We start from the raw sequence: 17730 nt of genomic DNA on the forward strand, positions 1-17730 counted from the left end.
ATATTATAAGCATGTCCAAATTAATAACATCATTAGTTTTCATCATTAAACTAATGACATTAATTTTCTTAATCAACCTTAAACATTTGCCTAACATGTAATTTTATGATGTGTCTACCTTGATCAAATAACATTAAAAGGATTTCATATTAAATTTTTATTTTCATGTAATCACTTTAATATTAGTAAATATATTAAGAAACTAACAGCATTTATAAAAGTAAAATGACCAATCAAGTCAAATTAAAATAGGACTATTTCATAAAAGATTAAAATTTAAAAGTTTAGCATATTAGAGGGACTAAAATCAAAATTAGACCTAATTACGTAACACTTGCCAAAGTATCTTCATGTAAACCGCCGTCATCGTCCCCCTCTCTTTCCATCAATAGCAAAAGCATTCAGTCTCTGTGAATACAATTTTGAATTTCAAAGGGCTTCAAAAATTTAAGATTTCATTTGCAGATTAAACGTTGAAACCCTCAAATTTTATTTCGGGTCAGAGAATCGATTCAACCATGGTTTCCGATAAGAAAAACCTGTCGCCCTCGTCTTCGAGAAAGCTAAACTCTCCCCCGGCAGAAGAAACCACGCCTCTTATAGACAACACGAAGCCGCTATCGTCACATCCAAAGACCTTGGCCAACGTTTTTATAGCCATTGTCGGCGCCGGGGTTTTGGGTATGCCTTACGCTTTTAAGAGGACCGGGTGGATCATGGGGTTGCTCATTCTTTCCTTCATTGCCGCCTCCACCACCTACTGTATGACGCTTTTGGTTCAAATCCGCCGTAAGCTCGACTCGTACGAAAATGGCACGACCAATATTTCTTCTTTTGGCGATCTGGGATTCGCTGTTTGTGGCACACTTGGCAGGTTTTCTTGTTGTTTTAATTATGCTTTCTTGAATTCTTTCTTAATTTGGATTGTCTATGCTCTTGTTTGCTAGGTCTAACCGTTTGGAAATTTTGGTTAATCTTAAATGTGTTCCTAATTAGTCTCGCATTGGATTACTGTGTGTTTTAAAGTTCTACCATGAAACTAAAAATGCACCATATTATCGGGTTAATTTCACTAAATGTATGCACCATATTATCGGGTTAATTTCACTAAATGTTCTTAAACTTTTAAACTTTTATAAATTGACCCCTAGCTCCAAACTTTGTAATTAAATCTAAAAGTATCGGTCTACTCAGTGATTAGCTTGACCGATCAGTAGAACATATTTAAAACATATTAAAAATAATGAGATAACTTCTATATTTTATTAGGAAAGTATTCGATAAGACACATGATTTTTTTTCTTTTTTAAAAAAGACACCCTACTTGCGTTGTTAAATATTTTCATTGGAGTGTATCAAACACCAATCAATTTTCCAAACCCTGTTTGTTCTTAACCTGTTAAATCTAAATTGTTTGTATACACGTGTTTACAATTCTGTCTACGTGTTTTAGATACATTGCATTTAGATACATTGCATGTCATAATTGAATTGTCGTTTAATGCCAAAATTGACATCTAAGCTGATGGAATATCTGATTAATACAATACTCATAATTTGAGGGCTCAAATAGAACATTTGGAAGTTTAGGAACTAATTTGGAACATGAGCAATAGACTGAGGACATTTCCTAAATTAACCCTTTTCTTTGCTTCACCAGGTTTATTGCTGACCATTGCAAGAGCTGCCTCTTCTTGATGATTTTACGGCTAATCATTCTTTTTCCCAATGGGGAAACATAAACATCCCAATTTGATTATTTTATCCTCTCATTGCTAAAGATTTTAATAATTCCATTGACAGGTTTGTTGTCGATGTGCTCATTACTCTCTCTCAAGCTGGATTTTGTATTGGATATCTTATATTTATTGCCAACACTCTGCTCCATCTTTTTCACGATGAACCATTCTCGGATTTGAGTCTAAGTTCCGGGATCTCCCGTTTTACGGTGAAGAGTTTGTATATATGGGGATGTTTCCCATTTCAGTTGGGGTTGAACTCAATCAAAACATTGACACATTTAGCTCCACTAAGCATTTTTGCTGATGTTGTGGATATTGGGGCAATGGGAGTGGTTATGTTGGAGGATTTGAGACTCATTATGCTCCGAAGGCGTGAAGTTAAGGCTTTTGGTGGTGTCTCTGTGTTCTTTTATGGCATGGGTGTGGCTCTTTTTGGATATGAAGGGATTGCTATGGTTTTGCCTATAGAATCTGAGATGAAAGACAATGCAAAGTTTAACAAAATATTGGCACTTAGCATGGGGTTGACCACTTTGATGTATGGAGCATTTGGAGCTTTGGGTTATTTTGCTTTTGGTGATAAAACCAAAGATATCATCACTTCTAACTTGGGGACTGGCTGGATTAGCAGTTTGGTTCAACTAGGCCTTTGCATCAACTTATTTTTCACTTTCCCCTTGATGATGAATCCAGTTTACGAGATCGTCGAGAGGCGGTTTTCGGGAGGGAGGTACTGCTTGTGGCTAAGATGGTTACTTGTTTTGATTGTAAGCTTGGTAGCTTTGTTCGTCCCGAATTTCGCGGATTTCTTGTCCTTGGTCGGAAGCAGCGTATGCTGCTGTTTGGGGTTCATATTGCCCGGTTTGTTTCATTTGTTGGCGTTCAAGGATGAGCAGGGATGCAAGGGATGCAGTTTGGATATTGGAATCATGATCTTTGGAGTTGTTCTTGCAATTTCAGGGACTTGGTTTTCTCTAATGGAGATATTATCTGCGAAGGAGTAGATGTACAATATCGTAGTGAAGGTGAAGTCTCCATACTACTCGTTTTAATCGTATTGGTAAAAATCCCATCATATTCTTTAGGTCTCTAAGCTCTAGATGATGAAATTATGACCTCTCCCCTTGTTCTTGCAGTTCCAGGGACTTGGTTTTCTCTAACGGAGATCTTATCCACGAAGACATACAAAACTGTTCCTCGTTCGAACCGTATTCATAAAATCCAATAATATTTATTAGGTAAGAAACTACTTCATCAATCATAAAGTTGAAGAGGCCTTTGATATTTTACCTCAACTCATGTTTGAATTGTTGATAGATTAGTGATAGTAAAATGTTTCCCCATATGTTCTCCATTCAGCAATTTTTATATGATATTACAATAATTTTCTTCTTTCTTTCTTCTATGTGTCATTCCAAGGATTACTGTGCCTTTGAATCACTTCCCTGTCCTTTATATTTGTAAATCTGCATAGTGATTTTTGCAGCGATTCTTAAGTTTTAGATTGTGTTCTGATGATGAAAGCCCCATATGTTAGCTATGGTGTGAGAGTGCTTCACTGAATAATTATAAATGTTGAGGGATTTTAACTTCTTAGAGAAAAGTCTGCGAAGTGTTGTAACACTCCTAACCCGTATCCGTTACCTGAATAAGGTTATGAGGTATTACTTGACTGAACAAAACTTCTATAAGGTTAAAGATACTCACTATCAAAACATAACCGAATATCTAATAACAAATTAACTACTGTCAAGTTATAACTAAAACATTTCACCACATTAGTTCAATTATAAGGCTTCTCTAAACAAAATGAGCAAGCCATCTTCGCATGGCTATAATGTATACAAAGTCGAAATATCATTCTACCTATAGTCTATCCTATACATGCCTTAAACCATGATGATATACAATCTTCTCAACTCACATAATGACTCAATAGTGTGATGATATCTCTAGCCCTTCCAACTCGAGCTAAAGTATAAACCTATAAGGAATGGAAAAGAGAACAAGGAGTAAGGTTCAATTCTTAGTAAGTTTTAAGCAATGCAAACAATTAATTTACTTATAGATCGATTATTTCAAATTTTCAAGAAATCATTCCTAGATAATTGCCATTTTGGCCAAGTATCCATGAATATAATGCATATTTAGCAAATTCACCTCACTTGAATCTGAACTCAATTAAAACCAAATATTGAAATCACAAATAAGATCATAAGAACTTGAAAAGCATCTCATTAACAAGTTTTAACCATGTTTGCAACAAAATCACAAATTCACTACAAGCTGTCTTCCTGAGCAACAGTCACTAAATTATTTATAACTGGAGATAAGAAACTCCAAATCAAGTGCCGTTAATTTTCCCTGAAATTATACTCATATATCTTCCATCCATCAAATTTTCAGAATTTTTGGTTTGACCAATCAATACCAGATTTTTATTGAAGTTTCCCCTATTTCACTGTTTAACTATTCTGACCATTCTTCACTGTGAATCAATTTTCTCATTATACAGAATTCGAAATATGTTCTTGTTTATTTCATTTGAAACTAGACTCATTAAGGAGTCTAAGGATATAAAGTTTATCTTATAACAATTTTTGTACCATTTATAATGATTTTCTGAAAACAGAACAGGGGACCTCGAAGTCATTTTGACTCTATTCCACGCCACTTCAAATATCTCATTATTGGCAATTCTTTTGCTCACACGGTTTCTTTTATAGAAACTAGACTCATTAAGATTTCATGACATAATTTATTCAGCTTCTAACTCAACTCCCACAATTTATGGTGATTTTTCGAAATCACATTACTACTGCTGTCCCAAGCAGATTTATTACCCATTCTTGCATTCATATTATTTAACATGTATATCACCAAATCAATCTCATATAACCTTTCACCATAACCGAATACACACATACACATATGAGATTTTCACATATACTTCTCATTTCTCAATCATGATTCAATTCTGATCAATCTAACATATAAAAGTATATAATACATACCTGATCAACTTAATGTATTTGACATATTCAATGGTAGTTTACTACGAACATTTGAAATCATAATCTTACTCCAATCATCGGCATTAAGTCTGCTAGGTTTAAAACCCAAATCCAATCACCACCACAAAGCATGCGGGACTTTAAGCCCGAATATAATACCAGCACGAATGCCTTCGGGGCTTAGTCCAGATATAACACCAGCACGAATGCCTTCGGGGCTTAGCCCGGATATAACACCAGCACAAATACCTTGGGCTTAGCCGGATATAACACCGATCTGAATGCCTTGAGACTTAGCCGGATATAACACCAGCACGAATGCCTTGGGACTTAGCCGGATATAACACCAGCACGAATACCTTCGGGACTTAGCCCAGATATAATTTTCCATTATCATGCACATATATATATATCATAACACATTAGCATTTTATTTGCATTACTTGAACACAAGCACAACGTGCTTATCAACCATTCCACTTTCGGCTCAATAGCCACATACAAAGAACACGATTTCGTTTCGCTATCCAACATGATTTCTATAACCATTCGGCTACAAGTCATATACACAAATTATTTATCCCACTACGTAATTCAAGTAGAACCAATAGGTCACAATTTATTTATTATGCTTATATACCATGATTTTATCAAATCATAAGCTAAGTTTCATTACTCAAAGACTTACCTTGGTATATTCGAACGGTTGTAGATTGGCTACTCTATTGCTTTCTCTTTTCCCCTATCCAACTTTGATCCTTCTTGCTCTTGAGCTTAATAAATGCAAATAGATTTGTTTAATATCTTAACCAATATTGTTTACTTATTATTCACATTCGGCAATCACATAACAAATCTATTTTGCATTTCACCATAATAGCCACTTGCCATAAAACAATTAAGCCACAATCATTTAATTTACCTAGCTTAGACTTAGATTAATAATTATCTAAATTATTTAAACATTCAACACAAACTCTTCTTTAATTAAGCACATATTCGGCAAGGAAAATGGTAATTTAGCAAACCTTAGTTTAACATATAATTTGTTTATAACACATTTTAAGCATTCTTTTCATTCCGTCAACTCAAAACACATACATTACTCAAATATAACCAAGTTCATATTCGGCAATAGCATCCAACATGATAGCCGATTCTTTCCACTTAGCATCTAATGCATACATATGATCATTTGTTTGGCTCAAATGCCCATCCACCATGATTCGTCCAAATTAACATGAAACAACAACCATATTCTTTATTGACTACTATGGCCGAAAGCTCTATTCATTCCCAAAATAAAAAATTTAACATGGGTCAAATAAAGAGGTTGGTAACTAACTCAAAAATTAACTAAAATTTCAAGAATTAACATAAACTTTATACCTTAGTTTAAGCCTAGGATGACCGAGTGGTGTTTCTCCCCTATTCTTCCTTCACATTCGGCTTAGAAGAAACAAAGATGAACACTTTGTTTTCTTCACCCATTTTCCCCCTTTTTTAATTATTATTATTCTATAATATAAAGCCATTTAATTAGAATAATGCTAATAGAAAATTCATATATTATATATTAACTAGTAACATGGCTGGCCACTATCTAAAATGAGTAATTTGACATGCAAAACCATTCTTTTCAATACATGCATTAATAGACCATTATAAAATTAACCTATCACATTTCAAAAGTGTCTCACATAAGTCCTATTTAATAAATTCACATACAAATGATCAAATCAAAGCATGAAACTTTTACACATGCATTATCTCATATAATAGACATGAAATTTAACATTTAATTATTTTCACGACTCGATTTTGTGGTCCCGAAACCACTTCCCGATTAGGGTCAAATTAGGACTATTACAAGTGTCGTCCATAGAAAGAGGATGGAGCCCCTCAACAGGTTTGATGTTGAGCCTAAGATGTGTCCATATTTGGTTGTATCCCTAGGTTTTGTTTCCTACTTCCCCCAAGAGTTGTAAAGGGTTCATAGAGGGGAGCCTCTTATCCACCAAGGAAATATTAACATTTGTTCTTGGTGTAATTCGAACTCATGTCCTTATATAACATTTGTGGATAAAGAGGGTATCACTTGTTCTAGCTAGATCAAGCGGTAGTATAGGCACCTTAAGCTCAATACCAAATCTGTTGATAGGGTTAGTCTGCTCTTAACGAATGATACTTCGCTTATTTCTCCCTAACTAAGTTTGATCTCCCCTCAACAATAATATTAGTTTGCATGACACGAGGAATTGCTTAAGAAGTTGAATGATGCTTCCCGTTTTGGTCAAACTATGGTTAATTTTCTTTCCTATTGTATATTCGATTTAGGGATTTAGTTTTTTTTCTTTCTTAGATCCTCTCATGTGTAGTAGTCACATTGAATTTTGATTAAATTTAGAGTCAAACTAGATAGGACACTTAAATGAGGAGAAAAACTTTTCCCACACTTTTTTATTATCTAGTTTACTTAACTTTACTTAACAAGCATTAAATTTGTTATCACTCGATAAAACTTGAACATGCATTTGGTAGGGATTTGGTTTTTTTGTACTTTAATTTAGCATGCTGTTGGTATTTTGCCTTAGTCCAAATCACTATAAATGTTAACAAATTCATTACTTGGTTGATTTTTTATTAAAAAGGACAAATCATGAGTTGAGTTAGATTTTTTTAAATGCTGTATAAAAAGATATTTTTAATGACAATTTAATGAAAAATAAATAATTTGATAACTATATTTCATAATTTTTTATTATGTTAAAAGAGATGGAGAATAGAGGAATGGAGAAGCAAAAGAGAATAGAAAATATAAAAAAATTTAAAAGAATATAAAAGAAAAATTACTCCAAACGAAAAAATATAATATCAATTGTATATTTTTATTTGAAATAATAATTTAATGTATCGCGTCGGTTCTTATTATACCAGTAACGATAATAATAATAGTATAAATCAAAAGTTAGGATTTAGGGATTTCTTTTTATACTTTTATTTTATAAAAAAAAAAAAAAAAAAGGGTGATTGATTGACCTAGTAATTAGAAAACAAAAGATTTGATAGAATGTTGACTTTTTTACAGCTACGACTTTATACGAGGACGAGAGAGGTGAAGTATTGTGTTGACCATTGGATAAGCAATGAAAAAATTAATAAATTAATAAAATGAAACTTCAGTATTTTTCCTTAGGGGCCACATTTGTCAGCAATTTCAATTGAACCATACAAAAAGTCAAAATGAAAGTGACTAATGCTACCTAGCTTTGGGATTTTTTTTTTCTCTACGTTGAAAATTAACATTTGTATATTTTAATAATTAATTCAAATTATAATTATAATTATCTCAAATTCCAATGAATTTTCTCTACATATATTAAATTTAGGATATCCTTTTCAGATTTAGATATAGTGGTGATTATGAGTGGAGTCATTCGGCTCAGTCCAAAGACTCATTTAAAAAGTAAGAGAGATTAAGTAAAAATATATGTTCGAAAAATAGATTTAAATAATAATTTTTTTTTGTTTGGGCCGAGCCTAAATATGAAAAAAAAATCATGTTGTTTTACTATTGTTTTGCTACTATTTTTCCACTGTCTTACTGCCATTTCATTTTACTACTTTTTAGATACATTTGCTTGTTAAATTGCATACATCTTAGTGTAGATATATAGACTTTTTTTAAAAGAATTTATTTTCAATTTGTTGAAAACATTTATTTTAATTTTTTAATATATCTATTATATTTTTTAAAAAATTATATAAAAATAAAATAAATTAAATTAACATGGTCGAGTCATGCTAGGTCTGAATTTTAACATTTTTATCTGAGTTAAACTTGGGCAAAAATTTAGGTCCATTTTTTAGATCAAGTTCAAGCCTATCATTCAGATCTAAAATTTTATTAGGGCCCGACCTAATTCATGGACACTTCTATTTATATATATATATATATATATATATATATATATTTTGATTATCAATCAATTTGTGTATTATAATAAATCATTCTATTTATAATTATTCAATTGTATTTATTACAATTGTAATTATCCTTATAACCTCACCAATATGTAATCATTTTAATATTTGATTCAATTTTTCAACATTAATTTATCAAATTACTTATAAATTTAAAAATCCTATAAAATTATTATTTTTATATATCCATAATATCAGCGAAAGAAAAAATTATGAAAAAATATAAAGAATTGATTGAAGATTTTTGTTGATACTTTAAAGAACTAATGTTCATATCTTCATGTTTTGTTTTTAAGTAGTTTCTTTTAATGATTTTATATAAATTATTTAAAAAACATAAATATTTTTATAATAATATTACATTTTTAATTAAAATTAATTTTAAATTTTTTCTAATTGAATTTGTGTCAAGTTAACTCGAACTAAGTTAAAAGCTTTGTATTAATATAGATAATTTAAAAGAAATGTATCTTGTGATATATAATTTAGTCGCGTAAAATTTTGAGATTCATTGCATTAGATATCATTGAAGTATAATTCATATTTAAATTATTCTTTGTTATACTCGTTCTCATACGATACAATTATATATTAGCGAAAGAGTCCTACCTTTATAGTCGTTCTATATATAATAGGGCATCATTCTATTAGGACCCACGTCAATTCGTCACAGTAAGAGAGAAGCTCCAAAAGGCATACTAAATCTCTATCGGTAAGCTCTTTAAGCTTTTGAAACCCTTTCAAACCACCATTCTCAATAGCTCTTTATTCATTTATGGTGAAAATTGCCTTCATTTTAATAGCTTTTCGCACTCCAATAATGTGATTTAAAGTAACAAACAACCCCAACTTTTGTGTTGTAACATTTTTAAATTTCAAAACATTTTCATTAATTTTTTTCAAACTAAATCATCATTTTATCAAAGTGATTTCATGAATCTAGATGTCAACTTTGACGTTAAATGTCAACTTGAACTAGATATTAATGTTGTTTAAACTGAACCGGTTGATTGGACCAAAAACTAGTAGGGATATGAATTTGAAGAGAGAGAGAGAGATTAGATTGGTTGATCAACAAACCACTTATAGCCGAATAAATTGGGCTAAAAAATTGATTGATTAGCGTTTGACTTCATTTTTTCTATTTCTAATAAATTTTTATAAATTTTAAATAATTTATTTAATCAAATCGAATCAACTGATGAAACCGGAATTGATAATTTGACCCACTAAATCATGAATCTAATTCTACAAACCTTCCCAGATGTACTTAAAATAATTAATAATTAATGCATGTTAAAAAGAGCTGCCAAAGCTGATGGTTATAATGACAGAATGACTTAATTAAAATGATACTTTAGTTTGAAGATTAAATTAAAAGGTTTTGAAGTTTAGGATCTTTCAGAATTTAACCCACCTTTTAGGGGTTCCCGGTGCAATTAAACTTGAAAATTGTATTCAAGTTACATTGCTTTGCCTCATAGAACGATCCAATGAAGAAGTTTGGTCAAATTTTGCTACTAATCCCTGTATTTTAATTTTTTCCAATTTTTTTAGAATTAATCAATTTTATTCATTGTATTTTCTAAATTTTGTAGTGTTTAAATACGCTAGATCAAATTTTATTAGCCTTGTATCATGCATAATTTGTAGATTTAATCCTTGTTCACCAATTTAATAATTTCTAGCTCTTACACTTTAATTTCTAGCTCTTACATTTTTCAAATTTAGTTTTAATTTAAACCCTAAATTGTTAAATCCATGAGCTAAATCAGGTTGCTTTTGCTAACATGACATTACATGCTAATAACATATTTATTACATAATATTTTAGAAATAACATAATTTAATAGTTATTGTGTGATATTATTAAGGTATAATGATTTATTTGGCCTTTCAATTTTATAAAAAATCATTTTAGTTCTATATTTAATTTTTATCTTTATTAGTCTTTAAACTTGAAATATTTGTCAAATCACTTCAAAATGGATAAAAGTTTAATGTTTATTAACTTTCTTGATGTGACATCCATGTGAAAGTCCATGTGTTGTTAATAGTTAATTAATTTTTTAAATTAACAAAATAATTTTTATAATTTTTTATAATTTTAATATTTTTTGAATTTTCTAAAATTTAATTTTTCGTCCATTTTGGTTAATCTGACAAACATCACAACTTCAAGAACTATAAGAGGTAAAAAAAAGAAAACTAAAACAACTTTTTATAAAATTGAAGGGCCAAATAAGTGATTATGCCTCTTAATAATTCTTTAGTATAAATAAATAAAGAATTTTTGCAGTTGATGTGTTTTTCAAAGCAGATTGAAACAGCAACCAATAGAATAAATAAACGTGAAGTCCATGGAAGTTCTTGAAAATCGATTAGTATTAATAAATTTAACTATTTTTTCATTATGGTTTTAGTCCATCTACTTTACTAAAACTTAGGATTTCACCAATCTACTTTAATTTAACATAATTTAGTCCTCCTACTATTATAAAATATTATTAATGTATTCAAATTGATATCACTGTTAATAGTTATCGCTAAAGTAACAATTTATTTTTTCTTTTGAATAACCTTACACATTTGGATGATATTGTAAATTTATTATACGTTGAACATGGTTTATGAGACTTTGTATGGTCCCAACTGTGTGATCAAATAACAATAAAAGGATTTTATGTCATTACTTAAATGACAACATCTAATTGTATTATTAATTTGGACACATTAATAATATTATAAAAGTAGGTCAAATTTTGTTATTGACCCTTATTATACATAAATTGAGGATTTTAATATTTGTATTTTAATTTGGTTATTTTTAATCTTTATAATTTTTGTATTTTGAAATTTTATTCATGCCTCAAACAATAGTTGCTAAATCCATTAAGTTAGACTATGTTATTTCAAAAATCTTATGCGACAAACATGTTATCACGCATACAATACAATATTGACTTGCTATTTTCACATAATGCTCAAAACACATACACACACGATATTTTAGTTAATTGATTTTACTGAACTAGAATTTCAATATTAGAAAAGTATGTGAGCTAAAAATGATTAAATTGGAGAGAAAAAAAACTAAATCCACGTGTATACATAGTTAGAAAAGTTTAAAAATATTAATTTTTCTATTCATTTTGAGGTGATTTGATAAAAAAAAATCAAATTTGAGGGTTAGAAAAGGTGAAAAATTTAAATGAGGGCTAAAATGACTTTTTTTGTAAAGTTGAAGGGCCACATAAGTTATTATGCCAAAAAAGTATAGGAACTAAAATTGTCTAAATTAAAGTATAAAGATTAAAATTGTAACTTATGCATAGTATAGGGATTACTAGCAAAATATCACCATAAAAATATAGTGACTAAATTAAGTCAAATTAAAGGAATTAATATCTAATTTCAGAATAGTACAGGGACTAAGCCTTAGATTTTTTTCCCTATTGACTGATCTTCTTCTAGAGCACGGCAGTTGACCCAAGATAACGTTACCTTGAAGAAGCTCAGTTAACAATACAACCAAAGACTCAGTCTTTTCATTTTAAATTTTTTTATTTAGTAATTTATCATAGTACATGCACTTTAAATTTTCTTTTGGGCAATAATATTTTTTATTATCATTATTTAGTTATTTTCATTGTCAAAGTTTAGTTGCTGAATTTTATTGAATAACAAAAATCCAATTTGTGGAAACAAAACCAAGATTTGAAGTCAACTGAAGGGAAAGAAAAGGAAAATAGTAACCCTTTTTTTGTGTGGTTGGATTGAGAGGTAAAGAAAGGATTTGTTGTTCAAAACAAGAATTTTGATTTTTTTTTCGGTCCCTTTTATCATCACCTTGTTGAAATATATTTATATTCCCCTTTTGTTTGGTAAAGAGAGATATTTGAAGATGGGAAATTGCTGGTGTTCTTCAGCTGATAATCCAACAACACCAAGCACCACTGGTCGTCTTAGTTCTGGTACCTTTTTCTTTTGTTTCTTGGTTTTGCTCACTTTTGCAATTAGATTGCCTTATTTTCTTAAGTGGGCTCAGGTTATTGTTTTTATTTAGCTGAAATTTATTGATAAAATCCATATTTTTCTTGTATTCAGCACCAAAAACCCAATTCTTGATGCTGTTTTGTTGTTGTATTTGGATCATTGACTTGTGTATTTCTTGAATATGGTAGACTTTGTGTTTTGATCATTATATACTGTTATAGTATTTTTCATTTGCTGTATTATCAGTATTAGAACTCCATATGTTTGACAAATTTCACAATCTAAACATTTACATTTCCATTGTGTGGATTGCAATACATAGATTGTTTCTTAGTTTTGCTCACTTTTGCAATTAGTTTGCCTCAGTTTCTTAAATGGGTTCAATTTTTTTTCTTCATTTAGTTGGAATTCATTGATTTGATCTTTTTTGTTTTTGTACTCAACACCCAAAACCCAGTTCTTGACGCTGTTTTGTTGTTGTGTTTGGATCATTGACTTTTGTATTTCTGGAATATGGTAGATTTTTTGTTTTGATCACTATATCCCTGTGTTGAAATTCATTGATACAATATCCATACTCTTTCTGTATTCAGCTCCAAAAACCCAGTTTTTCCGTACTTTTTTTTATTAGGGATAGGGGTAGGGTTGTCCAAGAATTGAACCCTGAATTGGTGTCAGCTGAGGACTTGAACACAAATCCTTTGCCACTACACCAGTGGTTCAGTCAACCCAAAAAAATCCAGTTGATGTGTTTTGTTGTTGTATTTTGATCATTGACTTGTATATTGTTCCTGTATTTTTAGTATTACTACTCAATTTGTTGGCTAAATTCACTATCTAAACATTTGTACATATTCTCCATTGTGTGGATTTCAATAGTAATATCTCAGACAACCAGCAACACAGCATCTTATTCAACTTCTAGGGGCAGTAACATCTCCCAGGGCAGCGGGTTCTCGGCTTCGAGTGGGGACGAGGCTTTTCCCAATGGGCAGATATTGCCCGCTCCGAACCTAAGGATCTTCAGTTTTGCAGAACTGAAGACTGCAGCTAAGAATTTTAGGCCTGACATGGTGCTTGGTGAGGGAGGTTTCGGTAAAGTCTTCAAAGGCTGGATCGATGAGAAGGCACTAGGGAAGAGTGGAAGTGCAACCCTCGTTGCTGTTAAGAAACTCAACTCTGAGAGCTTGCAAGGATTTGAGGAATGGCAGGTAATTTCTTTAATTCTCGAGAAGTTGTTGCTTTTTCTTCTTTAACTATTGCTGTTAAAATGAAGTTTTAGAGTTCAAAGCTCATTAAAAGTGAATAATTCTTCAACGCTAAACCGTATTATTATGCTTTACATTGCTAATTCTGGAAGTATTTCTTACAATCTGCGTCTCGGGACAACCAGTTTCATGCCCTGCAAAATTTGTAACTAGAGTTTTACAAATGCCATATCTCGTATAACATCATAAGATTGTTTCTTGTCATTTTGAATTGGTGCTTTTGCCTTGTTATAGAACTTGAAAATTACGATATAAATTAATAGCTCACATATCGAAATGTGCATTTTGGGAATTGTTTACTGCTTGTTTTACTGATTTTTTTAAAAAAATATTTTAAAAAGGTATAGACATTCATGGTTGTTAAAGCTTTTGTTTCATCTTTTGTTGGTGCAGTCGGAGGTAAATTTCTTAGGAAGGTTGTCTCATCCTCACCTTGTAAGGCTACTCGGGTACTGTTGGGAGGATAAAGAGCTTCTTCTTGTTTACGAGTTTATGCAGAAGGGTAGCTTGGAAAACCATCTATTTGGAAGTAAGAGTTTGGAAATTAGTTGTTTATATCTCTGATTTTCTCATGCGAGTATATATTCTATGTATGCACACTTTCAATCTCGTATTTCTGGCAAGTTAATTTTGTTCATCGTACTCTTCATGGTCTTTGTTAACCAGGGGGTTCTAGTGTTCAATCACTTGAATGGAACATACGGATTAAAATTGCGATAGGAGCAGCAAAGGGCCTATCGTTCTTGCACTCGTCGGACAAGAAAGTAATTTACAGAGATTTTAAAGCCTCAAATATCCTACTTGATGGGGTAACTTTCCGAACAACTCGTTAAATTCGTTTAAGGGTTAAAGGCCTAAACAATTGATGAATTATACGACATTCTCCTTGAATGCATACAAAAGAGACATAAATTTAATGTAGTTCAGCTATTGGTTACATTGCAGTCATATACTGCCAAGTTATCGGATTTTGGGTTGGCCAAATTGGGTCCTTCGGCTAGCCAATCGCATGTAACAACGAGGGTTATGGGCACATATGGTTATGCAGCTCCAGAATATGTTGCTACAGGTAATCCTCTGAAATATTTCTGAACTTTGGATGTTTGCATAAGTGATGTCCTTGTATTGCTAAATATTATTGCATTTTCGAGACAATTGAGCAAAACCAACTTTGCACTTCTCATGACTCGAATACTTTTTGATTTAACAGGACATTTATACGTAAAGAGCGATGTGTACGGTTTTGGTGTTGTTTTAGTCGAAATTTTAACAGGGTTGCGAGCACTTGATCCAAATCGACCCAGTGGGCAACATAATCTGTCAGAATGGATAAAACCGTATTTATCCGACAGAAGAAAACTAAAAAGCATAATGGATAATCGGTTGGAGGGCAAATATCCATCCAAAGCTGCAGTTCGAATAGCCCAGCTCGCTTTAAAATGTCTTGAACCTGAACCTAAGTACCGTCCATCAATGAAAGAAGTTGTAGAAACTTTAGAACAGATTGAATCAATAAATCATAATCCAAAAGAGCCTCGAAACCGTACTGCTCGTCAAACAACTCGTAGGCATCGCCAGCAGCCATTGCATCATCGATCTCCACTAGCTCCAAAGAATGAAACAGGTCGAGCCAACTAGAATCCTCCACAGCTGAGTTAAGTTGTGGAATATCTGCCCAATTTGTTGCAGGTCACAATATTAACATGCTAATTGTTTCACAAAACATTTCCCTTCCTTTTTTTTTTTTTTTATTCTTGTATTTATTTTAGAATCTACGAGTTCCATTTTTTCGTTGTGACTCATGTTTTATTTCAGTAAGTACAGCTTTTCGTGCTTGATATCTTGTTAGAATTGTTCTTATTAATTCAGTTATGCTGTTTCTTATACCCGAAATCCCTTTGTTTATCGATCTCAAACAGTCGAGATAAAAACCGATCGTTGTAATCGGATCCTAGCAATGGAAACCTGCCTATATTTTCGTGTTTTTCGGCCACTACTTGTTACTTTGCATGTATTTTTAGTGATGAAGAAAGGTTGTAGGCTTTGTTTCAACAGTTCTTGCTGTTATTGAGAGTTCCATCCTTGATCACTTATTTAGAGATTCAAATCACCATACCCTCAAACAATCTCGAAATTGACCCGGATATGTCTAACTTAAATTCAGAATAACTCAAAACTCAAATGGTTTTGAACCCAAAATTGACTCTAACCCGAAATTATCCAAACTTGAAATGATTCAAGCTTGAAATGAACCAAAACGATTTGACTCGAAAAATCGACCCCCAAACTTAAAATACCGAATCTAAAATTAACCTAAACCTGAAATGATCTAAGCTCAATTTTACTTAAACTGAAATGATTTAAAAATTTTAAAATATGAATTAACATAGATTCAGATAATCCAATGCAAACCAGCTTAACCTGTCCAATTAAGAGTAATAAAGTGGGAAGGACCATTCCCCCCAACCAAACATTTGCTCTACTATGTGACCAAATCCCTAAACGATAAAAGGGTAAATTTTATTATTGGTTTGTGTATTATGTGTATGTTGTGTATTTGGTTTTTATATTCTAATCTGGTCAGTTATAGTCTCTTTAATTTTTAAATTTTACAATCCAATCATGATTGAAATAATAGTAATTAAATCTGTTAGGTCAAAATCTACTATCAGTCTTGTACCATGTGTATGTTCTGAATTTAATTTTTGTTCTCCAATTTGATCATTTCTAATTCTTATACTTTTCGTATTTTGAAATTCTAGTCCAATAGATTACCTAAAATGACATTACTCTTTGTTGGGAGTATTATGTGAAAAAATACGCTAACATGGTATCACACATGTGATAATATATTTATCGAATAAGACTTTGGGAATAGCATATTTAACTTAACAAGCTTAATGGCTAGAGTATGGGTAAGGACTAAAATTTTAATATTCCAAAGGTACAAGAATTAAAACTGATCAAATTAAAGTACAAAGCGCAACTTATACATAGTACAAGGACTAATAACATAATTTCACATAAAAAAAATTCTAACTTTTACTAGTGTCCTATCCTTGAACAATGCTTTATATAATTTGTACTTATACCATATTCTTTTAATTTTTGTACAATCCAACAGCTTAGTCATTTGTTCTTTTCCGATAGAGACACCAAATGTCAATTTTCAAACCCACACCACTTCAATTTTTTGACTAATACTAGTATATACTATGAAATCATATTAATTTCATTTGGTCTAATTCTAGCTTTACTCCATCTACTATTATTAAAATTTTAGATTTAATCCATTTACTCTAATTTGGCATACCTTGCTCTCTCTACTTTTATAATGTTATTATTAGGTCCAAATTGATAGCACTATTTGCTATTTGTTGTTAGAGTGACGACATGTTTTTTTTTAGATACTCAATTGCACAATATCATGTGAAAATCTAGTTAACCATGTTTAACCAATATTAAATTTACATGTCAATTGTCTGCTTAAGGTTGTTTTTAAAGAAAAACATGTCATCACTTCGACGAAAGTAACTAACGGTGTTATCAATTTGGGGCATCTATAACATTATAAAAGTAGAGGACCGTATTATGCCAAACCAAAGTAGAAATTAAAATTTAAAATTTTAGTGAAATAGATGGACTGAAACCAAAATTAGCCCATTTCCTATAAATGAAAAGAAAACGTCCTTTTTCACCGATAATTTTTCAAGCTCAAATTGCATA

At 31.2% G+C, this 17730-nt stretch overlaps 2 protein-coding genes across 3 annotated transcripts; both read left to right on the plus strand.

Annotated features, from left to right (window-relative positions):
* Positions 1-303: 303 nt before the first annotated feature.
* Positions 304-3182, plus strand: LOC108462840 (amino acid transporter AVT3B-like). The gene is made up of 3 exons (XM_017762746.2): positions 304-874; positions 1804-2767; positions 2879-3182. The coding sequence occupies exons 1-2, from the start codon at positions 519-521 to the stop codon at positions 2744-2746; spliced, it is 1299 nt and encodes a 432-aa protein (XP_017618235.1). The 5' UTR covers positions 304-518; the 3' UTR covers positions 2747-2767; positions 2879-3182.
* An 8980-nt stretch (positions 3183-12162) lies between these two features.
* Positions 12163-15897, plus strand: LOC108462841 (probable serine/threonine-protein kinase PIX13). 2 transcript variants are annotated; one of them, XM_017762747.2, is made up of 7 exons: positions 12163-12523; positions 12631-12714; positions 13616-13947; positions 14398-14533; positions 14671-14813; positions 14950-15073; positions 15215-15897. In XM_017762747.2, exons 2-7 carry the CDS (start codon positions 12645-12647, stop codon positions 15640-15642), a joined length of 1233 nt encoding a protein of 410 aa, XP_017618236.1. In that variant the 5' UTR covers positions 12163-12523; positions 12631-12644; the 3' UTR covers positions 15643-15897. The 2 variants fall into 2 exon arrangements, with proteins under 2 accessions (XP_017618236.1, XP_052880710.1); XM_053024750.1 differs by having other exon boundaries at positions 12163-12714.
* Positions 15898-17730: the final 1833 nt, after the last annotated feature.

The sequence above is a fragment of the Gossypium arboreum genome, chromosome 13 (genome assembly GCF_025698485.1).
Source record: "Gossypium arboreum isolate Shixiya-1 chromosome 13, ASM2569848v2, whole genome shotgun sequence".
NCBI lineage: Eukaryota > Viridiplantae > Streptophyta > Magnoliopsida > Malvales > Malvaceae > Gossypium > Gossypium arboreum.

Coding starts and splice junctions, on each gene's coding strand:
- LOC108462841 (XM_053024750.1), top strand. CDS start 12,645: ATGGGAAATTGCTGGTGTTCTTCAGCTGATAATCCAACAACACCAAGC. Junction 13,948..14,397: donor AAGGATTTGAGGAATGGCAG/GTAATTTCTTTA, acceptor TTGTTGGTGCAG/TCGGAGGTAAATTTCTTAGG. Junction 14,534..14,670: donor GGAAAACCATCTATTTGGAA/GTAAGAGTTTGG, acceptor TTTGTTAACCAG/GGGGTTCTAGTGTTCAATCA.
- LOC108462840 (XM_017762746.2), top strand. CDS start 519: ATGGTTTCCGATAAGAAAAACCTGTCGCCCTCGTCTTCGAGAAAGCTA. Junction 875..1,803: donor GTTTGTGGCACACTTGGCAG/GTTTTCTTGTTG, acceptor TTCCATTGACAG/GTTTGTTGTCGATGTGCTCA.